The 27,315-nt window shown below is 31.5% G+C and overlaps 2 protein-coding genes across 5 annotated transcripts in view; one reads left to right on the top strand and one right to left on the bottom strand.

Moving 5' to 3' along the window:
* The window catches only part of LOC143068247 (uncharacterized), a 52,123-nt gene extending 26,204 nt beyond the window's left edge, over window positions 1-25,919 (bottom strand). Inside the window, exon 1 of the mRNA XM_076242154.1 lies at window positions 25,674-25,919. The gene's annotated coding sequence lies outside the window, so the exon portion shown is untranslated. The remainder of the gene's footprint in view (window positions 1-25,673) is intronic.
* Window positions 25,009-27,315, top strand: part of LOC143068246 (uncharacterized) — a 33,966-nt gene continuing 31,659 nt past the window's right edge. For 2 of the 4 annotated variants that reach the window (XM_076242150.1, XM_076242153.1), the window contains exon 1: window positions 25,970-26,093. In XM_076242150.1, the coding sequence (XP_076098265.1) occupies window positions 26,040-26,093 (54 nt within the window). In that variant the 5' untranslated portion in view covers window positions 25,970-26,039. Of the gene's footprint in view, window positions 25,027-25,837; window positions 25,861-25,969; window positions 26,094-27,315 lie in introns of those variants that run through there. The other 2 variants (XM_076242151.1, XM_076242152.1) reach the window with 2 other exon arrangements.

Raw genomic sequence — 27,315 nt, 5'->3', positions numbered from 1 at the left:
ACCGAGACTCTGCATGGATCTTTAAGTCCGTTACTGTATGCCAGAATTAGAATAACTGTCAATGTACCTCTTCCGACTCCAAGTTTGTATGTGAGATTCTTTCGATTTCACTTCAAACTTGTCATTTCTTTGTTGGATTTATAGATTATTTATCAAATGATCTGTGAGCTACTAAAATTTTCTTATTAATGTTCATTGCTTTCTTTTATATTTTAATTACCCTCGATTTGCAATTTGCACAAAACATCAAGTTTTATCTTATAATAACCATTTTTGTTTGAATAATCTTCACTACTCTCAATAATGATCATTTTCTTTTTTTGATTAAAAAACAGAAAAATCATACAACGGTTAACATATTCAACAATGGGAAAATATGCATACCGTAAGTTCAAGAAATACTCTGTAGTTTAATTAAGGATACTAACGTAAAACGAAAAATATATATATACACTACAAGGACAACGATAGCCACTTGATCACATGGCATATAATAAAAAAGTATTGGTTTATTCTTTATTTATGCGACAGAAAAATTAAATATATGTCGTTGTAAAAACGTCATTCGACAGTGTTTTAACAGTGTTATTGTAACAAAACAGAGTGTATAATTGCATATGGAAAAAGTAAAATCACAAAAATACTAAACTCAAAGGAAAAGTTAAACTCAAAACCGGCGAAGTCCCTTATAAAATGTCAACATCAAAAGCTCAAACACATCAAACCGGCGAAGTCCCTTATAAAATGTCAAAAGCTCAAACACATCAAACCGGCGAAGTCCCTTATAAAATGTCAAAAGCTCAAACACATCAAACGAATGGACAACAACTGTCATATATTCCTGACTTGGTAAAGATATTTTCTTATGTAAAAAAATGTTGGATTAAACCTGGTTTTAAAGCTAGATTAGCCTCTCACTTGTATGACAGTCGCATAGAATTTCATTATATTGACAACGATGTGTGAACTAAAAAAAATACATAATAGGCAAGAATGTCAAAAATATGGGTAAAGCAGTCAACATTGTGTTATTATCTTAATCACTACGAAAGGAAACAAATATCTAAATAAACATTTACCATGGCACAATAACGGGATATATAAGTATAGAGCCATGTCATATTTAACACAGAAACATTTAAACAAAGCATATTAGCAAAAAATAAAAGACAAGAACGCAAAAATTATACAACAGTAACACATTACACGTGGAACTAAGTCATATTCATATACTTAAGACGAAAGCATAAAATAAAAAAAACGAAAACAAGCAACAAACAAACTCAAAACGTTAATATAAAATCGACAATATAAAATCGATTACTATTTAATACTGCAAGCTTTTAGTTCAAAACCCCCGATTCAACTGAATTGTAATCATTGTTTTCGATAGGAAAACTGACAATCCTAGTAGTGGAAAGGGATTAATATAAGTTGAAAAACTTGTTTCCCAATCCACTATAAATAAATATGTTTAAATTAATTAAGATTGGAGTCGAGTGCACCCACACGAGCGGGGTTCGAACTCACAGCCTCAGTGTTGACTGGCTAGTGATGACAGTGGTAACTACAAACACCACTCAGTCACCAAGGCCCCATAATAGTATTTGAAGTCGGTACATTGCAATATTTGCAACCTTTTGAAAATTATATGAAACATTTGTTCAAAAAGGCCGTAGCATTTATTATAGAGATATTTGAATATAAAGACCACATTGAACATCTTTCTGAGAATTACAATAAACTTGGAGACAAGGTGGTGAGAATTCGTATGAGCAAGGCTGTCAACAGGTTATCTTGCGAGCCGGATTAAGTCAAAATTGCTATTTCTTCCATTGTGATTTTTACACGTGTTAACTTGTTATCGTGATCTGTTGGTTTCACGCCATATGGCGTTTATCAGATTTACGAAGATATTTATTTCCCTGAAATGGGTTTGATGAAAAGATTTTAAGCTGTTTAAATTATCATCCGGCCATATTCACAGAATTATATTTCATTCTTCTAATTTATAAGTAATTGATAACATACTGATATACATGCATATGTATAGCTTATAAAGTTTGAAACAAAATAAAATAAGTAATATTACTAATTTTCTGAAGCCAGATTCTATTCATCCAATTTTTAAAATCTCTGTCCATACGTAAACATTTAAAGAAGTTAAAAAAATCTTTCGTGATTATAACATGAGGAGATGTGACATGACTGCCAATGAGACAACTCTCTAACAAAGGCCAAGAGAACTATAGTAACTATAGATCATTAATAAACAAAAGCTATATCGTATAAAAGGCCCAACCATGACAAAATGTACAATATTTCAAAAGAGAAATCCATTTATGTACAAAATAACTAACAGAAAAAGTGATATTCAAACACATTCATAATCAAGCTTAAACATATTTTTATATGTAAATGGCACCTGTTGTATCAGTACATTTTTGTACTATTTTAATAAGAAACTTTTATATTTTGCTTCATTTTCCTCATGAAATGAATATAGAAGAAGAAGAAGATGCTTTATTTCCATAAAATGGGCTCACAAGGAACATAATATAATATCATTATAATATTATTCTTTTACAAATATAATAAACAATACAGTCTTACTGTCAGTATACATAGTCACAAACACAAATAAGAAACAACAGTTTTCATATATTAGTACATATATAGGAGTATATATATAAAACCTTCGTCTCAGGCACACCTCTAGAAAGTAACAAAAAATAATACTGTGGGTCGGCTAAATATATCTTGCTGAACTGCAGGAGGCACCAAGGGACGGTGCTATATGGCATGGTGGGTGCATTCAGGGGCGGATCCAGGATTTTGGAAACCTTTTTTTGGCTAAAAAACATAAAATAAGTGTGAAATGCATTTTAGTTAAAGTGTAGGAGCTGGACATTTTTGGTGCCATATTCTCTACATTGCTTGTCTATCATTAAATGATTGAATGGATCCAAAGCTATGTACTATTTAATATATTTGAAGTGGCATTTGTCAGTAAAAAATGGACATGGGAAATTCCCGTTTGTTGTATGGTTAGTTAGCATAACTTTACAGATTTCTTGTTGTGAACAAGATATACGGCTATTCCATGAAATTTACAATACGACCGACACGCAGAAAAACAAACAAGAAATTTTTATCCATTGAAATGTTTGGTTGAAATGTTTCACCCAACAATGGAAGCGAGGGGTACAAATCAACCAAAAGGCTACGAATGAAACGAAAATGAAGTTGTGAATAACGTTCGACACATGGAGTCATATAGGCCACACCCAGCAGGCCGGTTGCAGTCGGGCTTTGAAAAAAATATTCAGTGTATCAGTTCGGCGGAACAGACCTTCCGGTCAGATATGGGATTCACATGCAACCCCCCCCCCCCCAAAAAAAAAATACCCCCGGTTATTTTAGAGTGTAATGGAGTATAATTTTCTGTTGGGTGGAATTCTGATAAAGAAGTCAATACGTCCTTGCTCAATACTTTGAAGGCGTCATCCTTAGCCTAAACATGTGTTACTGTAGTCTGAATTTAAAAATGACTGAGTGACGGGTTTTTTCGACGTACTTGTCAACTCCACCGTAGCGAATCACACAACTTTGACATAATCAATAATATATTACAGTGAGTACGAGCGAAACATATCTTTATAAGTGGAGAACTGTCGCATTAAAATTAAATACACAGCAAAATTCACGAAGTCTAGGCTGATTATTAATCATTTTATAAAAAAAAAGCGCCAGCAAAGGGAGGCCGTACGCCCCCCTCTGAATCCGCCACTGGCATTTTAAAATGTGTATCGGGACATTAATGATATTGTAAAATATTGTAAGAAGTTGCACATACTTGGTATGTCATCCTCGTGCATGGTGCAGAGGAGTCAGTACTATTTACAGTGACACAACTGCAAGAGGCACCAAGGGACAATGCAAATTGACATGCCAAAGTGCACATATTACGAAAAAGATAAAATATTTCCAGTTTAATCAAAAATATCACAAACCGAAAGGTAATAGAACTTATACGATGCGTAAGTTCTTTTACCACCATGCCAACCTCGTGCCTAGTGCAGAAAGCCTGATTTAAATATTTATCTTTCAAGTTAAATTTTGTCTTCATCAACTAACTCACAGACAAATATCAAGATTCTTTACATTAAGAAGCCATATCAGTTTTTGGCTAGGAATCAAATGCATAAAGTTTGGGCATAGTGAGTTAATAGTGAAATTTAAACAATTTCTTTTATCTAGAGATGATGCACACGAGAATAAAAAATGTTTTTCATCATCAACTTCATTTGAGGTACACCTGAGACATATTATGTCTTGTCGGAGAGTACCCTGATAGCGACCTTGTTCAATTCTTAGTCTGTGAGAAGAAATACGCAATCTAGTGAAATTTCTCCTCTGCTCAGGTGATTGTAATAAAGTAAGATATCTTTCAAGACCATACGAGTCTTAAAAGTGCTATAGCTACAAAGCTTCCCAGCAACACAATTGTGCATTTGGTTTCTCCACTGTATTTCATAGTGCTAATACAAAAACTGTTTAATTAAAATTTTGAATCTAAAGTTGCTTGCAAAGGCTAGACTGACAACCCCATTAATTTTTTTGCAAATAATTTAAAGATCTATACCAAGAGGGAATTTTTTATTGAAATGATAGCTTTGACTCTTAATATGCATCTTTTAGTAAGGGAAAGGATGAACCCAAATTTTCAAGCCGGTGCCAGTATCTGATAATAGATTTTGTGATATCAAAATGTAAAGGAAATCTCCCAAGTTCTGAAAGAGTAGCAAGGTTTGTTGCTCTTTTCCCCACATAAATAACAGAGAGGGGGGCTAGGATGAAAAATTTTGTCCAGCCTTTTTTTTTTTAGTTGTAATCTCTGTCCTGCCTTTTTATTTTTTACTCTATTCGGTCCTGCATTTTTTTTTACTAGTTTATCCTGACTTTTTTTACACAAATTGTCATCCTGCCTTTTTTTTTACCAAGTTGCTCATCCTGCCTTTTTTTTTTTACTCAAAACTCCTGTCCTGCCTATTTTTTTCAAATTTCATCCTAGCCCCCCCATAAAAATCAAATGGTAGCTCCCTAATGTACAAAGCAAGATCACAAAAATACTGAACTTAGAGGAAAATCAATTCGGAAAGTCCATAATCACATGGCAAAATCAAATAACAAAACGCATTAAAACAAATGGACAATAACTGTCATATTCCTGACTTGGTACAGGCATTTTCAAATGTAGAAAATGGTGGATTAAACCTGGTTTTATAGCGCTAACCTTCTCACTTTGATGACAGTCTCATCTAATTCCGTTATATTTACATTGATGCGTAAACTAAACAGACACAATAAATAAAATAGTCAAAATATGGGTACATCAGTCATCATCGTATAACAATTTAACAGAACACAGAAGCATCTATCTACAAACACACAGAACACAAAAGCATATATCTACAAACACATTCATTGATTTGTGTGTCTGACGTCAGAAAATTTTTATACGTCACATAAATTTGTCGTTCAATGTGCATGCAAGCAATTTTAAAATTTACATAGGCAATGTTAGCATATAGGGTTAAAAAATCAAAAGTATGTAAGAATAAATATCAGAAATAGACCGAGATTGAAAATAGTCCAAAAGTTATAGACTATATAGAATTTATAAGAATCCACAAATAGTTAATTCCACTATCAGTCATCATCGTTTAACAATTTTAAAAGGAACAATTTAACAGAAAACAAAAACATCTATCTACAAACACATTCATTGATTTGAGTGTCTGACGTCAGAAAATTTTATACGTCACATAAATCTGTCGTTCAATGTGCATACAATCAATTTTAAAATTTACATAGGCAATGTTAGCATATAGGGTTAAAAAATCAAAAGTAAGAATAAATTTCAGAAATAGACCGAGATTGAAAATAGTCCAAAAGTTATATATAGAATTTATAAGAATCCACAAATAGTAAATTCCACTACGTGATTGAATGATTTTGACGTTTATGGTTCAACGTATTTTGTAATTCATAATAGAAATATATCATGACATAAACTAGAACAATACCATACTGACGGGATCTTTTAAAGTACAGAGTCACGTTATAAGAACCAAAGAAATACAAAAAGTCGTAGATGTACAAAGCACGACACCAAAAATTGAAAGACAATACAAACACATTGACGAGATGTACAAGTACCAAGCCACGTCAAAGAGATATCGCATAAAACCATTCAACAGTAATACTAATAACAGAACAAAGACAAATGAAAGAACTATAAAACACGTTGTTAAGATGATAAACACCATCAGTACGCAGAATCTATACATCAAGACCATCGTGTATTATTTGTGAAGTTGATACGGAATATTTATCAACAAGGTCTTGGTACCTTCCGATGAAAGATCACAAAACATATACCATATCTCGACAAACTTAATGTATTTGTTTACATAAAAAAGGCCGTTGGGTTTCTCTATTGAATTGTTTTGTAATTTGTCCATGCTTGTTTTTCAAGGCTGCGCGTGACCAAAAGTTGATTAAATCTATGACATTACGGGTCTAATATTTTCAAAGTTAGACTACGAAATAGTGAAAAAATGTATAAAAAAATATGGCTGATAGCATTCGTCTCTATAATCATGACTTGAACTTTGAAGAAGAAAATGAAAGAATTACGTATGAAAAAGCCACGTGATTTTGGTAAAAATTTTAATAAGTTTAAACGTCCAGTGAATAATGACAAAGATATCAAACAGTTTTATGATTTTTTTAAAGAAATGAATAAAGATACTCTTAATAAGGCAAATATGGAACTAGATAACAATTTTGATACTGATAGATCAAATTATTTTTTGAACAAAACAATAACAAGAGAGGAGGTATACAAAGTGTTAAAAATAATAAGTCACCTGGTGACGACTTGATAATAAATGAGTATATTTCATCATCTTCTGGATTGATGTTAGATATATATATGTATATATTTTCAATTTAATCTTTGATACAGATTTCTTACCTGAAATATGGCTTTTAGGGAATGTTATTCCAGTGTTTAAAAACAAAGGTAGTAACAGGGAACCGAAAAACTATCGGCCAATATCATTACTATCAAGTTTACTTCCATTTTAAGCAGTAGACTTTGTAATTATTTAGATATTTTTTTTAATTTTACAAGAAAACCAAGCAGAGTTAAGACCAGGATACAACACAAACGATCATATTTTTGCTATTTATGCCTTTTTAGAACAATTGAAATTAAAGAAGTAAAAGTTGCATTCATTGATTTTCAGAGAGCTTTTGATTCTATTCAAAGAAATCTCCTTTTATTTAAACTGTTGAATAATAATATTAACGGAAAATTTTTCCGAGTTATACAAAATATGTATAACGATATAATTTCCCGTTTTTTTTTTTCAATAATGAGAAATCTGACTTCTTCCCTTGCGAAATTGGTGTACGGCAAGGTGACAATCTATCGCCTGCTCTGTTTTCTGTGTATCTGAACGATTTACAAGCATTTTTAGAAGAGTTAGATACAAAAGGTTTACAGTCAATAAGTGCAGACCTAGAAAATAAACTAGATGTGTATCTTAAGATTTTCTTACTATTATATGCTGATGATACTGTTTTATTAGCGGATAGTAACACTGAATTACAAAATATGTTAAACAATTTTGCCGTATATTGTAAGTTACTAACAAATGGCAACTTAAGGATGTATTCTTCTGACTTTTCAGTCTCGTTCAGTCTTGTTGAAATCTCGTTCTTGAATTATTCCCAAACCATGTGGAAAATATTATAATCAAACATAACTCTGTGAAAAAATTGTGTATTTACAATGAATGGTTTTTGAGTAATCCAGTTTTTCAAATTTTACGACCAATCAAGTCTGTATTTTTAGCCAAAATTTTGAGAAAATGGGTGAGGGGTACAAACAATGATTTTACAAGAATCATGTTCATCCCATATCATTTTGGTCTTTTCAAATTTTTTAGATATGTATTTTTTTAATCATCTATAACAAAAAAGTTGAAATAATATGCATTTTGTTATTTAAACTGAGAAAAATTGCAAAAATACAAAATTGACAGCATGGTAAATTTTACACAAAAAGCTTCAAAATATGATAAAACTTTCTTATATTAACACCTACCTATAGTTGTTTTAAGTAAAATTAATTCAGATTGGTCCACTCCATCTTTATAGAAAGTATGAAACAAAGTTTTATTGTGGAACTGTGATTTTTTTTTCACGATACTAGCCAAAAACTAGGTAAAAATCGATGAAAAATGGGAAAATCATCAAAATTGGGCATTTTCGAAGGGCCGTAGCAAAAAAAGTAGTGCACCACCATATGTTTTTTCTTCACCAATTATTTTGTTACAGTCTTATTAACCCAAAAATCAGGTTAAGAAAAAAGTTTAATTCTAGAATTTTTTGGCTCCTCAGAGGTGTACATCCTTTAGGTAAATGTTGATAAAACAAAAATTCTTGTTTTTGCAAATGGCAGACTTCCACAAAATTTGATTTTTTTTTTTTATTTATGATAATGAAATTGAGATTGTTAAAAATTATAAATATTTAGGAATATTTTTTTTTCTAAAAGTGGTATTTTTTTACAAACTAGAAAATACTTCGAGATCAAGGAATAAAGGCTATATGTATTCTATCTTGAAGAAGAGTAGAATTAATAACTTATCTATTGAATGTCAACTAGATCTCTTTGATAAGGCTGTTGTACCTATTTTGTTATATGGGTCAGAAATTTGGGGGTTCGAAAACTTTGACTTATTAGAGCGGGTGCACCTAAAATTTTGTAAACTCATTTTACATTTGAAGCAATCAACCCCAGACTGTATAGTTTATGCAGAACTAGGCATATTCCCATTATTTCTTTATGCAAAAGTTCGTATGATAAAATTTTGGGGCAGAATTATAAACGGTAAAGAGTGTAAAATTTCTCATGTTCTTTATAAATTATTACTTATAAATTTAAATAACTATGGTTTTGAAAGTCAATGGTTGATTTATATTAAAAATATTTTTAATAATTGTGGAATGTCTAATATATGGAATATGCATTTTGCTGACAAATGGGTGTCAAAAAGTGTGGAACAAAAGCTTAAAAATCAGTTCGCACAATTATGTTTGTCACATATAGAAACCTTACCTAAATGCCTATGTTACAGAATTTTTAAAAATAATCTGAAATTTGAGAATTATCTCAACATACTGCCTAATAATTTATTATTTGTATACTGCAAATTTAGATGTGGTAGTCACCGTTTACCAATTGAGACGGGCAGATGGCGAGGCTTGTCACGAAACGACAGACTTTGTCATCTATGCAATTCAAGTGAAATCGGTGACGAATATCATTATATAATGACTTGTAAATCTTTAGATTTAGAGAGAAAGAAATTTTTACCTGAATATTGCTGTAAAAATCCAAGTACATACAAATTTAATAGTTTATTTAATTCAGACAATACTATCATTTTAGAAAAATTATGTAAGTTTATAAAAACAATACAGGTGAAAGTCAGTCCTCCAAGTTAAGTTACGTTATTTGTTCACACATGTGCATGCTTATATATACATATAATTGTAAACTAGAACACACCCGCGAAATCGCGGGCACATACAGCTTGTGAACTGTTGTAGAATTATTTTTTAAAAAGATAATTATGTATGAAGAATTTCATAAAAGGTATCAAAAGCCCTCTCCCTTTTTCCAAAGTCCGATATTTGTTTCCTTTCTGTTAAATTCAATTATTTTCGTGTTTCTGGCCTCAGACCACAATTATTAGTCTCTTTTGCTACAATGCTTCTTTTGGTAAAAGTCAAATCAAATTAAAAATTTGCACCGTTTCAAACATCACATAAATGTAACTGCTTATATATAGTCCATTATAAGTCTAATAAAATATGCTTCAAGGACAATCCATCAGTGCTTTTTCTTTTGAGAGTCTTACTAACATGCCAATGGTAGGATATGAATCTTGTATAAATGACCAAGACCGACTAAGGCTAATTTGAGGGGTGGTCGGAGGGGTCCTGATCCCGAAATCCCGAGATGCAGAATTTAAAGAAATTCATATCCCGAAATCCCGATATCGAAAAATATATTCCCGGATCCCGTAAGGTTCAATCCCCAAATCCCGAGTTTCAAAACACCCGATCCCGACGCCCCGAAAAAGGCCCTGCCTCCTCCAATCTCTACGGCTTACTTTCATTTTTGCCAAATCACTATTTTCACTTTCAACAATAAATTGTTATGCCCCATCTAGTATGTGCATCCGTGCGTTCGTTCGGTCGGTCATCCGTCAGTTCCGCTTCAGGTTAAAGTTTTTGGTCGAGGTAGTTTAAGATGAAGTTAAGCATGTTTCACTTATTTTAATATATATGCAAGTGGTATGACCCCTTAAATAGTAAACATTTCAAAGAAAACAGTAGACAGAATCAGGGACTTTCTATACTAACATAGAAAGTCCCTGACAGAATACAGAGAGTCTCTATATATTAAAGTAGTATAATCGTAGTTTACATGTAGATAAACGCGAACAATAGTTGTCCTCTTTAAGGAGGTATAATAGTTGTGGTTCTTGCGATCTTTACACCATGAAATGAAACACGAAAAATAATTGTCCTCTCTAAGGAGGTATAATAGTTGTTATTTTTGCTATCTAAACACCATGATATGGAGAACGCTCTGAATGGCATATTTATTTTTCATTTTTGTTATCTATCATACGATTGGTTTTTTTAAAATGTGTCACATGTTTTGCTTATTTTAATATATATGCAACTGGTATGACCCCTTAAATAGTAAACAATTGAAAGAAAAACAGTAGACAGAATACAGAGACTCTCTATATATTAAAGTAGTATAATCGTAGTTTACATGTAGATAAACGCGAAAAATAATTGTCCTCTATAAGGAGGTATAATAGTTGTGGTTCTTGCGATCTAAACACCATGACATAGGCTTATTTATTTTTCATTTTTATGCCCCACCTACGATAGTAGAGGGGCATTATGTTTTCTGGTCTGTGCCTCCGTTCGTTCGTCCGTTCGTTCGTTCCTCCGTTCGTTCGTTCGTCCCGCTTCAGGTTAAAGTTTTTGGTCGAGGTAGTTTTTGATGAAGTTGAAGTCCAATTAATTTGAAACTTAGTACACATGTTCCCTATGATATGATCTTTCTAATTTTAATGTCAAATTAAAGTATTGACCCCAATTTCATGGTCCACTGAACAAAGAAAAAGATAGTGTGAAGCTCAGGTTAAAGTTTTTGGTCAAGGTAGTTTTTGATGAAGTTGAAGTCCAATCAACTTGAAAATTAGTACACATGTTAACTATGATATGATCTCTCTAATTTTAATGCCAAAATAAAGTATTGACCCCAATTTCACGGTCCAGTGAACATGTAAAATGATAGTGCGAGTGGGGCATCCGTGTACTATGGACACATTCTTGTTTGTTATCTATCATACGATTGGTTGTGTTTGTGCATGTTTCAAACCGGAAGTCTTATCTATGACTAAAAGTCAGTCTGATGACGGAATCATATCCGGACTCCTTTTTTGTCGTTTTTCTCCCAAAATAACTCAATCTGAATAATCATAAGAATGGATGACAAATGCGACTATGCATGTTACCTATAGGACACAGAGGCATGATGATTGATTTATTGTGGAAGGAAGAGAAGCGACACCCAAAATGAGGTCTTCTCGTTTAATAGTATAGATATATATTTTCTCTGTAACTATGACATGTAGTTTTGTGAGAATAAAGTTCATTTATTCATTCATTTTGTCTTTGTTGGAAAATTGTCTCATTGGCAGTCGTGCGTGTTCTTAATTGTATAAAATGCTAGTATTTTGAAGTCACTTTTTATACGAAAATTTGAAATTTAAAAAGGTACTCCATTGCTGAATGCCGTATGGTATCTTAAAAATACAAAATATATATGTGTATACCTGTGTTCATTAGATGCTTGTTTGGCATTTGCAAAAAAAAAACACATGCTGTCCGTTTCTATTAATCTTTGCAAAGAATTTATTGTCGAATTTTGCTTATATGTGTTGAAGTACGTTTCTTTACTACTAAAATATTATAAGGGCATCGTGAAAAGCTCCTTTACCATTGCATCTACTGATAAAAATTCTAAGCGTGTTAAAGAAAGCTTACACTAAAACAATTGCTTATTATCAAAAACCTTCATTATCACTAAACTAGTACATGGGGCAAGCTGAAGCACGCCTCCCGGTGCGAGATTTTCAAGATGTATTGATACACCCATTGGTGGACGTCGGCTGTTTTCTACTCATTGGTCAGGTTGTTGTCTCTATGACACATTCCCCATTTCCATTCAATTTTATTTATATCAATAATTATCAATTTCTAGTTGTAGCTGTTTCCAAAACTTCGTCTTCATGTCAATCTTACTTTTTACAAATCATTATTTTAACTTGAAATAAATAGCAATATGCTGCAAACGTGTCTAGATTTTTTTATGTTATATAACGATGACATTAAATATTTAAGGCGAATCCTTTACTTGTTTAGTAAATACTTATGCAATTCAAATTCTACGGTTTGAAAGGATACTGAAAGTGCAATTTTTACAGGAAAATGTAGCAGTATTAATGCTCAAAATAGGTAAGTATGTTATACATTCTCAGTGATAATATCAAGAGAGAGATATAAAAAATGTAGCTTATTTTTAGTTGAACAGTTAATCTTTATAAATATGGACCCAGGAATTTGAAAAATAGGGGGTGAAATTAGGCAACGTTTTGAGTGTGACATCTCATCTTATCAGTATCATTAAAAAAATATTACCATCAGTGGCGGATCCAGAAATTTTCATAAGTGGGGCCCATTGACCTACCTAAGAGGAGGCCCGCTTCAGTCACGCTTCAATGATTCCCTATATAAGCAACCAAATTTTTTTCCAAAAAAAGGGGGGGGGCGCTACCCCCCCCCTAAATCCGCCTCTGAGTCCATCTACATAAAACTTAAGGCTTTAAAGGGCCTATGTCGCTCACCTTGGTCTATGTGCATATTAAACAAAGGTCACAGATGGATTCATGACAAAATTGTGTTTTGGTGATGGTGTTGTGTTTGTAGATCTTACTTTACTGAACATTCTTGCTGCTTACAATTATCTCTATCTATAATGAACTTGGTCCAGTAGTTACAGCGGAAAATATTTTGTAAAAATTTACAAAAATTTACAAAATGTATGCCCGAAAATTGTTAAAAAATGACTATAAAGGGCAATAACTCCTTAAGGGGTCAATTGACCATTTTGATTATGTTGATTTACTTGTAGGTCTTAATTTGCTGTACATTATTGCTGTTTACAGTTTATCTCTATCTATAATATTCAAGATAATAACCAAAAGCTGCAAAATTTTCTTAAAATTACCAATTTAGGGGCAGAAACCAAACAACGGGTTGCCTGATTGGTGTGAAAATTTTAGAACAGAGAGATCTTGATTAAATGAACAATTTTATTTTAGATTTGATATAAATGCTTTGATTTCAGAGATATAAGTAAAAACTACATTTTACCCCTATGTTCTATTTTTAGCCATGGCGGCCATCTTGGTTGGTTGGCCAGATCAACGGACACATTTTTAAAACTAGATACCCCAATGCTTATTGTGGCCAAGTTTGGTTAAATTTGGCCCAGTAGTTTCAGATGAAAAGATTTTTGTAAAAGTTAACGACAGACGCCAAGTGATGAGAAAATCTCACTTGGACCTTCGGACCAGGTGAGCTAAAAATAATTTGAGTAACAATGTCATAATTTTTTTCATTAATTCATCAAGAGTTTATGTATACGAGAGAAAGTTTCCAGCAGACTTTTAAAATTTTAACACTTACCGAAATGTCTTTTGTTTCCACAAAATATTACTATATAAAGAATAAGATTTCCAGAATGATTTTTCAAAAATTGCAAGTAAATATAAATTTTGAATTAACAACACCATATGCTCTCCTCTGTTATCAATAGACAGTATTTAATATAAAAATATGTATGTAAAGTTCGCGAAAAAAAATCATAAACAAGTGACTTTAAAGGTTTTCCTATAAACGTTTAAAGCAACAGATTGTCAAGTTTTGATATGTTCTGTTCCATAAATAAAAATATTTGTCGGGAAAATGAAATTCAGTTATCATATAAATACTAAATATAAAGAAGAAGAGTTGGTGTGAATGCCAATAAGACAACTCTTCACAAGAGACAAAATGACAGAGAAATTAAAAACCATAGGTCACCATACGGCCTTCAACAATGAGTAAAGCATATATGCATAGCCAGCTATAATCACTTTAATATATATGATACCTCCTGCAGATTATAATTTTTCGACTTCTATTGCATGCAAATACCAGTTGTTCATCATGGTAGTACTACAGATATTATACGGTGCAAACCTGTTTCGTTTATTTATTAACGTTGTTTCCAATGTGGTCATGATACAAAATGAAAGTCAGGCAATTTTCGTTTTTCGTTTCCCTCAAAAGCCATAATATTATCAGTGGCGGATCCAGAAATTTTCATAAGTGGGGGCCCACTGACTGACCTAAGAGGGGGCCGCTCCAGTCACGCTTCAGTGATTCCCTATATAAGCAACCAATTTTTTTCCCAAAAAGGGGGGCCCGGGCCCCCTCCCCCCCCCCCCCCCACTAAATCCGCCTCTGTATTATAATGTCAAAAAACTAACACATAGGTCCGACAGTTTTCAAAAAAAAAGATGGCATTACGGAAGATTGAAACTGCATTTCTCAGTTGGTTTGAAATACGTTTGTGTGCAGTGGTGCTAGATATTGCTAAAACTTTAAAACAGGGATACAAAAATAATGCACTGGCAGAGAGTTTACACAAATTTCATTTTACATAAGGGGTGTATAATGGAAAAAGTTTTATTGCATTATAGCGGGTTTATAAGATGGTATTCTATATAGAGGAAATAAGTTTAGGAAATGTCCTTCAAATCTAATTTATGATTCTACTGTGGTTCAATCAACCAACTAAACCACACCGTACGCCCTTCAACAGTGAGAACAATCCATACCTTCATGATAGTCGGCAATAGAAGACCCCGACATGAAAAGTGTATTTAACAATTCAAACGAGAAAACAAAACAATTGACAAATTGCAAATATGGAGGACATGAACCAACGTCAACTACTGGCGATTAAGGTCTCCAGCTATATTATTAATGACTTGAATAAATGTTTAATGCATTCAACTATACTTTAGACGCAAGTGGTCCTTTTCATAAAACACTGTCTTGAGTTGTTTGCCAACCTGTGTATATCTAAGTTACAATGGAAGTTGTATATTTAATGTTTGGTAGATCTTCCGTTGATGTTTATACAGATTGAAGCTATATTTCTTTAAAATTGGTCACACTTGTCACATTTGTTCAGACCCCCTCGAATAATCTGATAGTTTTGTAATGGTAACAGCCATATTTGATGTTGGTTGTGTCATCAACCCCATAGTTCAAGATGGCAATCATAAATGTATGATATCATAAAATTTGTTAATGTAAATATTACATGTAGATGTACAAGAAATTAATATATCTCATATCTTAAAAGTCTCTCATTAATCTTTCTAGATTTGTGCATAAATTGCTTATGGCTTTATTGCTTTTTTTTGTATTCTAATACGTGAATCTTGTTACATGTTTGGATGTGATGACACTAAAATTAAAAGTTAAATCTGGATCCGTTTTTTTTTCGTTAAAAAAAAATGATTGCTTAGTGTCAACTTTTAATTTTGTATTTGGTAAAGGTTGCTGCCATGTTTGATGATGGTTTAAAAGAAATTATGAAATTATGATATATCAAAAGTACAATAGCAATTTCTTTCAAATGACTTACAGAATTGTTTGTAAAATTTGAGAAAAAAATATAAAACGGTAGCATTCCTTTATGCTGTTTCAGTCATAATATCTGATAATAAAATAACAATAACAATATAACAATATAAATCAGAAAAAGGTCTAATGGTCAAATTTAAGTACAAGTCCCATCAAACAATATATTGTATGTTCCTCTTTTCTCGTTTTTTTATATAGATAAGACCGTTGGTTTGCCTGTTTGAATTGTGTTACACTAGTAATTTTGGGACCCTTTATAGCTTGTTGTTCAGTGTGAGCCAAGGCTCCGTGTTGAAGGCCGTACTTTGAATTATGCTGGTTTCCTTTTTAACAGTTAAACATTGTGACATTGACGTAGAGTTGTCTCGTATAGGCATTCAACCCACATCTTCATATTTCTATATAGGTTGAAAGCTTGTTTCACATTGTTGACTATCATCTTTCTCGCAAAGTTGTGACCGCTATGTGTCTTGGGAATTGTTTTGTTATTGTGTACGAAACTTTTGCAAATTTAGTTGTAATATCAATCCTATTAGAAGGTCAATGTAAACGATATAATGTTAATATGCTCTAGGTCCTTGTTTGCCAATGTCACAGGCAACAACAAATTGAAGTTTTTAATTACCTTGACTGACTATACAGCCCTTGCATGGTCGGTGTCAGGCAGGTTAGATATCTTTATCATATATACGATTTAGTTGAGTACCGGACATTTTTTTATTATAAAAAAAAAACACCAAGGGATGATTTTCATGGGCAAACATTCTAGCTTTCATTAACGATGGTGGCACTGATTGGTGGAGAACAATTTGAAATCATTTTCAATACTGCTCGCAGAGGATAAGTTATGCCGCCTTTCAGAACAGTTTTGACAGCAAAGTAATCAATCTGTCTTTATCAGTGTTAGAACGAAAAAAAAATGAAAAAGAAATTATGTTGTATTCTTTCTAGAAGAAATTGCTATCCTATATTTTCCCTCTACAACTGAGTCGGTACCGCTGCTAGACTACCAGTCTCCAAGGGTAATACCGTTTCGTGACCAGTGTTTATGCACTAGTATGATTTAAATAATAAATATATGAACTTTAAATTCAAATGCATAACTCCTATTTGAATACTGAGCATGTTTTATGTTTTGTGCTTAATATTTTTCGTATTGAGTATAATTGTGGTAAGTCAAACAATCATATTAACCTCAAATCTTTTGCTATCCATGTTACAATGTTTTATTACATGTTTGGCTCCCATAACCTTTGGTCTCGACTAATCATAGGGAAGGTTACTTTAGAAGCAGGTGCGCGCGTCGTTCCCACTTTAAGATATATCTTTGATTTATAAAGAACGATATTTGAGACGTATCTGCACACGAGCACATGAAGCCACCAGTTAAGAGTAAATCATTAACATATAATTTCAAACAACACTGAAGCAATAGACTTACGCTTATATTCTGTAGACCGTTATTGTGCCTAATCACACAACGTTCTATTGGCAAAGGAATATCAAACATAGAAATTGTCCTGCTACAGATCTTCGAATGCTTCTCGAAATTTAAAGCATCAGAACCTTTATTTCTATTTTGAAATGTATGGTTGATTAACTTTTTCGATTAATAGTATTCTTTAATTCTTTAATAGTAGCTACAAGTTTCGAACACTTGTTCAGCTATTAATTATGACTATTTATGGTTGAAATGTTTCCTGAATGTGTGACTTGGCGTATCAGTAAACCACCAGATCACAGCCAAATAAAAGCCATGGTTTTAATCATTTCCTTTAGTACATAAATTATAGTCTTTAAAAAGTACATGTAGTCGTACGTGTACCCATCGATTCACTATTTAGCATAACATTTGTATGTACTATATCTCGTGCAAAAAGTTTAATAGTTTAGGGATTTCAGAAATATTTTGACATTTATATATAACAACACACCATTTCAATAAGGACGGTTCAGCATTTCCTATCATCATCTTGTGTTTAATGTGTTTTGTTTGATGTCAAATTTTGTTATGAATTAAACAAAAGAAATGCACAGAAGAAAAGTTCTGGTCCCCATTACTAGTCTTGAAAAAGCCCTTTAAGATCTCGGGGATGTGCCAGGAATACTTTAACAGCGTCAATTTTTTTTATCAACTCTGGAATGTGTATATATAAACTTGATGAAGTTTCGAATTGTGAGTAATCTTTGTCCTTATGTCCAAAAACACTTGTCTCAGAAAAAAAATCCTATATACCTTTTAATATAACTTATTGTTATATTAAGGTATATAGGGGGAAAACTGAGACATGTGCCTATGGTCCCAAAGTTATAGTTTGTTCTGTGCATTTATGTGTTTGTCTATTGAGGATGTTATAGAGTTAGTATCACATTATTTGATAGTCTTGGTTGAACTTACTTGTCTAGACTCTGATCTGTTTAGAGATTGCTGTATACGGTCATAAGGTGAGGGTTCCTAGCCATAATTGAAGACCGCTTTATTACCTATATACTTCTATTAGGGCTAAATATAGTTTGTTGTTTGGTTGCTGTCTATTATGTGTACCTTATTGTTCATTCATATACCAGTAATTCATTGGATAAAAATATCAACGAATGCATGAAAGCACCTCTCGTTTGATCTAAATGAGATTTAATGTTTTCCTTGTATATCCTTTTTTTTTTGTCAAAGGTCGTATATGTTCAAGCACATTTATGCAGCTGCTGTCAACTCATTGCAACTGAATAAAAAAGTTTTTTCGTTAGAAAATTACAAATTTCAAATACAATTTTTATCAAAATGCAGATCATGCAGATAAGTAATAAATAAATTTATGAGCATTTACGTTATGCCTTATACGTGTACACATGTATACAAAATAAATATATATACTTGATATATAACTGAATTCGATTCGGTTAATTATTAATTAGAACAAATTAATTTCAAAATACACTTATTATGTATAGTATGTCGGAATTTTCGCGCAGATTTTAATAGGTCGAAAAGATTAGGAATGCCTTAGAAATCCGCTTTTTTATTCGTTTACATTGGTTTATATTTATAGAAAGAGACATGGTAATTCTCTCCTACACAAGTTTCACTAACGAATCAAAATCATAATTTTGTTAAAAGCCACTAGGTTTTGAATAGTAAAGAGACATAATCAGGCTAATGGCTATATCTTATAACGTGTTTTATATTTTGTCAACCCTAGACTAATTATAGCTTACTAAAGCGAAATAAAAATGTTTAGAATTTTAGAATTTATGTTAATATGAAAGATAATACGTTTTACTTTAGGTGGAATTAGTTTTGATTTTGATTAAAAATATCTTTCCTTTGATTTTCTCAGGGGTACTAAAACAATGAAGCAGAAATATATAAAGGGGACAACTTGCAATAACCTATCAAAATTGTTGTTTTGAGACATATATAATTTGTTAACAAGTTCAAAATATATTTCAATTTTGTTAGAAACTTAAACGGTCACACATGAAGTTATGATACTGTGAATTTTAGTAAAAATTAAACAACTTATTTATCATGGACCTAGAGAAGTGTAAAATAAATTCAAAGTTAATCGGCCCTACAATTATTTAATTCCTCTTATTTTATGTTACACATAAAATTTATACTTATATTTCATTTGAAGCAAACGTTTAAAATTTGATTTTTTATCCTATACAGAATAGTATATATGCATTTAATAAAAATAGGTTTGAGATCCCATTTTTCACAAAAATATTTTTAAGTGTCCATTTAGCTTTTCCTGTAACTTAATGGGACAAAAGTCTCCTGTTAAACATGTATATTTTCTTTGCCAAGCCTCTTTTTCAGTGTAAAAGACGAAAAGAAATAGACATGGGAGACATTTATTTTCTACTTTTTGTGTTCTGGTTACATTTCCTGTCTATTTAGAAGTTGTTTGTGGGGATCTACATGGTCTAGAAATACGTCAGTTTTTCTATATCCAGTTTCAGAACGTATCGTAATGTTCCCAAGTTGTACAGGAACTTCTAGTGAATAAATAGTAGAATATGAATACAATAAACATATAAACTTAGCTTATTGTCAAACTGAAAAGTTTCCTAGAATAACTTTTTGTTTAGCTCTAATATACTTCTTGGAAAAAGGACGGTTTGACAGAGAATAAACATACCATATGGACGACTGATTGAGCATGCACGAAAAATTAAGCGATAAAACGTTTATTTTTCAAATCTTTCGATACGTAATTCAGGGTACAACTACATTTGGATTTTCTTATAAATCAAATTGTATCAATATTTTGTGATTTACAAGATTTGATTGTACAGGAATTAAAAAAAAAGGCAAATAGGTTCTTACTGCATTTATTTCCTATCACTAAATTATTTCTATATGAAAAGCAAACTGGTCAATAGAGTTTTCAACATAGTTGATCGTATACTAAGTTAAAATTGATTTTTGTACGTAGTCCTATCTCTATCCCCCTCAGTCTCCCCGTAACAAAAGCGCAAGACAAATTAACTCATGCTATATATAAAAGAAAAGTGTGAGAGTTTTCCTTAACCTCTGTCGTGTTTACTATGCGTCTAAATATATGCATTAATGGGAAACGTAGACGAGGAGTGCTTCATGAAGGTGCTATTATCCTCTCATGAATTGTTTTCATGGCTGTTTTCTTCCTCGCATTAAACTTTACGAGGTTCAATGTTAGTCTTCTTCTGAAGTCATAATCAATATCTACTCTTATTTTCTTCTTCTGTTTTCTAAAGGACAATCTTACTGACGTTTGATTTAATGCAATTAACAATATTCCATTTAATTCGTTCGACAATTTCAATATGCATATATGGCAGGCGTATCTTGTGCTCTTGGTGAAATGTCTTATATTTTTTTTTTTGCATGATTTTGTATCATTGTTATCAAACTCATACCACAATCTAGCATAACTGCATAGACGACATATGGGATTTGTAGTTGTTTAGAAAATAACGGACGGACAGAAGTGAAACCCAAACCATATCTTTCTTCAAAAAAATATCACCATCCATGTATATACGAGGAATCCTCTAACATAATAATAATATCTATATTAGTTAAAGTTAATAGGTAAATATACAATCTTTAAGATGACCTAAGATATTTTCAGACAAACAAAATTATTTAGAAACACGTGTAAAAATCGCATTTATTTGGCTGACCTGATATATTCTTGGAACATAAATGGTATCTGTAACTCGAAATGCTTCAATTTTGTACTAAATACATAAACTGGACCAAACCTAATTTTGTAGAATTATAATATAAACCTATTTGCTAAAGAATACCTTACCACAAAATTTGCTTTACATGCTATAAATCAGTACGTATTGTATTGATATCTATATTCATGTGTAATACACGCGTATGTCAATGACATAAATGTTTTGTAAAATAAAAGTTTAATCTTAAAACAAAGAAATATGTGCATTGTATCTGCACAATATTAAGTGCATACAACAGCTGATTGTAATTGTTTTTGAGTTGTCACACATGCTATATTTAGGTGAAATTCTTAACAATACATTTAAAGTTGCATTATACAGACTGGCTTGGTCAGTTTATGTTATTTTTGTATTTATATGGTAATATGCATTATAAAAATAAGGGGGAAAAAAATAGATGTGGAAATCAACTCTCCACCGGAGACCAAATGACATAGAAGTAAACAATAATTGTCCCCGTTCGGTCTAAAGCAATGATCACTTGAAACCAATACCGCATGGTAAGCTATAAAAGCCACACAAATGTAAAACAATTTAAATGAGAAAAATAACGACCTGATTTGTGTATTATACAAACAATAAAGAAAAACAAATCAAAACAAATGTGATACACAGCAACACTATTTGACATGCTCCTCATCCTTGGACAGGATTTCACTATTCACTATTCATAATAACCGGTGATTCCGCCGATTTTCTCATAATGTTTTTTTTCGAGGATGATTTTAAGCAAGTCTACATTTTGTTATATGAAAACTTATCTGAAATTTAAAAAAAAATAACGATAAACAATGGCTGCGATTTATATTGTCAACAATTTCCTTGAAAGAGATTTATAAAAATTAACCATTATTTCTGAACAAAGTTTGGCAATTTAAAATGAAGAATTATACCCCAAAAATCGAATGATTTTTTTTTTAACAGTACGCTATTAAAAAATTGCACATCATGTAATGCCATAAACATATACTGTATATAAGGTTTGTCACTTTCAAATAAATAAAAGAAAAACGCGTCCCATTTTTCATTAATTTTCTGATTCATTACATGTTTTATCTCTAGAAGTTTTGGATATTGAAATATGACTTTAAATTATACTTTTGATATTCACGAAAAAATGTTAAGAATAATTTACATATTATGTATTTGGTATATAAATTTTATATTATTGTCATTTAACATCGTGACCATAATTTAAATTGCTTACATCCTTACATATATTCACAGTTCTTCTTAAATATTGTGGGACAAATCAAAAACGTTTATTAATTGATATTTCAATTTGTGTTCTTAATAATCAATTATCAAATATGAGCATGAAGATATTTTTTGCAAAAAGGTTTTAATTGCACTTCAATTGAAAAATTTATCAGAAGACAAACACAATATGATTGGTATTATATATTTGAATTAAAGTTTGTTATTTCTTTTTTAATTTTTGTTCTACATTTTGCCAACATAAACTATCAGAAGACAATTACATATTTAATTATAGTTTGTTATTTTCTATTTAATTCTGTCCTACATTTTGCCAACCTAAACTTTCTTGTCGTCCTAATATCGATTATATCTGGATAATGTTGCATTACATCAATATGTTATACTTGTAGGATAATTTGTTATAAGTCAGTTAACTTCTTAAACTTATCATAAAAAGTGCAAAATCACATTTAAAATAACAATACGTTACATAATATATCTATATATCAATGATCATCAATGAAATATAGTCAGCTGCTTTTGTTTAAACTTATACAGGAAATTCATCTCGGTTTTATTCGGTGAACAGATAATGTATAAAGATATAAAAGATCGTAAGTATAAGAAGAGCATAAAACAACTAAATGGTAGATGGAACGAAAGCCGGTCCCTGGATTGGCATAGAATGCTCTTGCAATAGTCCGCAATACTACTCCGACTAAAGTGTCGCCTTGTCTTTCTGTGACGGAGTGAGAGTTTTGTTAAAGTGAAAATCCCTGCTTTTGTAAATTTATTATTATTTTAGAATCATTAGGTATTGCTGGACACTTTTCACATTGGCCTTTATTCTAAATTATTTACTTTTGTTTTATTGTTACACAACATTTCTGCTGTATATTTTTAATCTTCATATAAACCTAAAATACATCATGTATTTCTTTATATATTAATGTTGATAGCTTTTATATAATATAACTTTTTAATTATTCAGACAATAGTTCAGAATCGTTTTCTAAAATGTAAAACAAATGTGTACATAGAAAATCTCCGTTTGATTGAAAATTGAAGACCGTCTTCCCATGGTATCTCGGGACATTTTATACAGACGTAATAATACAACCAAAATGATTTCATATATATGCAGTGTCTGATAAAACTGGTAATATCTAACTAACGTATCATATTTTTTAACTAAATTATATCTCAATATAATAATTAATTCGAGTCATTTTGAACAGAAAACTCTTTCTGTACGAGCCACCAATTAACAACACCCACCCTTGTACACCCTTGTTAACACGCTAAAAAGAATGCGCCACAACAAATTCCCACAATGCAAATACTACTGCACAACACTTGTACAAATATCAACTGTAAACAAATACACAAACTCTATAAATAAAAAAATCTTTTCGTGTTTACAATCGTTTTCTAAAAACCCAATACACAAATGTCCTTGTAGATTTACTCCAATTGACCATAATTGATATATTTTTAATGGTTCTGTACGTTTTTAAGAAATAGATAATGTGTAAATGAATAAAATTTATCACAATGTAGGTAAATAATCTTCCCTGTCTGCGTTTACCATATGAACACTATACATGTATGTATATATGCACATTTGTGCAGTGAAGGTAAACTTTAACCTAGAAAATTGTGCAGCGTCACATGAATAATGTTAGTGACATGCATTGGTGTAGTCTAACATGCAGACATAAGATATCATAGGGCAGACGTTTGAGGCTCAATTGGAGGTGTCTCTTTGGACCTTTTCGCACTAGCGAATTTATGATAGATCGATAAGCGATGAATAGTCATTTCAAAATGTCATCCATATTTATTGAGACAGCTCTATCATTTCTGAAATAAGTCTTTCATATCTTTTAAAGGAAAAAATATATATATACATGTGTAACAAATGGAGGTCGGGCAAACATTCTATCATATTTCGAATGTTCTATTATGCATTAGAGTTCATACTACACACGTTTAAGTTATTGATATTTACTAGCTAATTCATCTGTGAGATCAAGAAGGTGTGAACTTAAATATCTACTTTTAAGATCCCAATCTTGCTTCAGATGGAGATTCTGACATAATGAGAAACTTGAGTTACTACGAAACTTTTGAATGAATCCTGTGTGGATGTAAATATAGTTTTAGATTTTTAGGATTGCACCTAATTCAAGCAAACAAAAAAATACCTTACCATACAATTGCAAGTTTGAGTTTGATACAAATCAGAATATATTGGAATTATTTCAATTGTACACGTTGTTTAGTTTCTAGTCCTCTGGTCTCTCGAGTCACAGTGGTGGAAAATGGTCTCATTGGCCATCATACCACATCTCCCAAGACCTTCTTTTTATAAGAACAGAAACTGTCACAGACGTGTTCAGGTGTCTCTGAATGTCATAACAAAAAGAGACCAATTGGTGAATTATCATATAGCAACTGACACTGCTTAACATCTTTCGTGAATAACTAGCATTTAATAATAAAGACAGGGGTAGCCAGTCAGGAACATTTAAGAAAATGGCGTCTCTGAATTTAAAGCTGGTTAAATTCAATCTTTTCTATGACTATACTTAAGTGGGGATGGCAAATATGTGAAGAATTGGAACATTTTGATATTAATTTCACTAAAGAGAGAACATGGTATATAGTAATTTGTCTATATTTGTGAGGAGGGTTTGTTTTAATTCAAGTTACACACAGGCTACTTTCTGTTTTAATATTTCATCTCTTGTGGTTTTATCCATATATTTTCTTTACCAATACATATATATATATATATATATATACTCCACTCAAACATCCATTACACGTATGGTTCGACGGTTAATTACTTTTTTATTTATACATTGTAAATCTTAAAAAAAAACTAACAAATTGTAAGTGAATTTTCATTAGAATAACAATGTGATGAATATTCAAATTTGACAGTCATTTTTTAATCTTTTTTATAAATAAAAACAAAAAAGAACAATTAATTTATTCCGTAAATTAAATTTTCAGAAAAAAGTGTTTCATAAAATCCAAAAAAAATATATTAATTATTTTGCCTAAAAAGATTTGCACATGAGTTCAACGTCCAATAGATGATTCAACGTGTTCTCCTGTAATATCATCACATTTCATTCATATATTATCTAGAAATATCCGATTATATCTTCTCTTTACTTTTTTTAGCTACAATTTTCTATGTGGCTTTACTTAAAAAATAATTTTATATCTCATATAATATTTAAAAAAATATGAATAGAAATATTGTACATTTTGTGCAAATAAGGAATAAATCAAACCTGTTTTCACCAGGCCCTAGTCGTTGATTATCATGGTACGATACATCATCATACCACATTCCGTAAAATGGACATCCCACCCGTCATTTGGGTAGCCAGTGTCCCGATTCCGTGACCTTTCGGCTTGTTGCAAATGGCCAGTCGACAGCAAATAATTATCTCCCTTCGTAACGTAAAAAAATAGATTGTATGTAATGTTTGAATTAAAATCCATAAGTTTTCTTTAATAAGTAGATTAGATTAATTCCATTTTATATAGCTTTCTTATATTTTTTTGTTTTGAATCTGCAATTGATGTTTATATTATAGACAAAACATGAAGCTGATAACTCTTTTTCGTTGGAGATAAATTTTGAAGCGTTGAAAATGGCTGACGATGGAACCGGCAAAATCGAAAGCGCAGAACAAAGAGCTGTTACTGTAAATACAACATAACAACTAGAAAGCTTTTTAGAAACATTAGGTTTTATTTGGAGTTATATGAGACAAATTGTTTTTATATGATCACAGGTGCCTGAACAACGGATTTTATCTGCGCTTTAACCTACAAAATAATTTTGTCTCAAAACAAAAGTAAAATTTTGATATAATGGGTTGTTAAACTGAAAGATCATCATAATCTGATAATATATACACAACATAGTTTTTGTTGTACACCTGTGAGTACAGACAAATCAGAACAGTTGGAATTGAATGACAATCTAGCACACATTATTATTCATTCATGTCATTAGATATTTAAAAGTTAAATGCATTTTCAAGTTTTAGAAAGATAATTGTCTGCTCTATGGTCGGGATGTTGTTGATTTGACACATTCCCCATTTCCATTCTCAATTTTATATATATGTTAAATATTATTGTGCAGTGTTTAAAGTGATGAAGGGGGAATTCCATGAGCTGGAAGTCACAAATGATGACCAAATTATATCACGGAACTATAGTCGCCGTCACGTAAAATTGGCACCATGTTTTTTGTCAAAATTTTCTTAAATATCGACCGCGTTTACTAAAGATCATGTTTTTCAATTAGCGGAATCAAATATCATTCCAAAAATCAACTACTGTCCTACCTTTTATTGTGTTTGCACTGTATAATCCTGACCTTCACATAATCCAAGATTAATTTGTATGGTGTAATCCGACATTGTTATTACCGGAAGTGTTGCCGTGGAGTTCCACGTGCTCTCCATTTTCTTGTGTCTCTCGGAGCTTTTCGTCATCTTTACGTAAAAAGCGCGGGAAATTGTATCATTAATGACAATGATATTACCGGAGAGTAACGAATGTTATGGAATAAGGGACCCTCATAGAAACCAAGATGGCGGTTATACAATGTAAATAATCTTGAAAATGTGAAGGTCAGGATTATACAGTGCAAACACAATAAAAGGTAGGACAGTAGTGGATATTTGGACAGGATTTTACTTCCGCTAAAAGAAAAACATCATCTTGAGTAAACGCAGCTGATATTTAAATTTTTTTTAACAAAAAAAAAGGTGCCAATTTTACGTGACGGCGACTATAGTGCCATATTTTATTTGGCATCTTGGGTCCATGTACCATAATATAGTGTATTACAGTTTTAACAAAGAAGTAATTTAGGATAAGACGTGTCTAAATTGATAAGTTTTGCATTGCATT

Source organism: Mytilus galloprovincialis, chromosome 3 (genome assembly GCF_965363235.1).
Source record: "Mytilus galloprovincialis chromosome 3, xbMytGall1.hap1.1, whole genome shotgun sequence".
In the NCBI taxonomy this organism is placed as follows: domain Eukaryota; kingdom Metazoa; phylum Mollusca; class Bivalvia; order Mytilida; family Mytilidae; genus Mytilus; species Mytilus galloprovincialis.
This window is presented reverse-complemented; position numbering and strand designations above follow the sequence as displayed.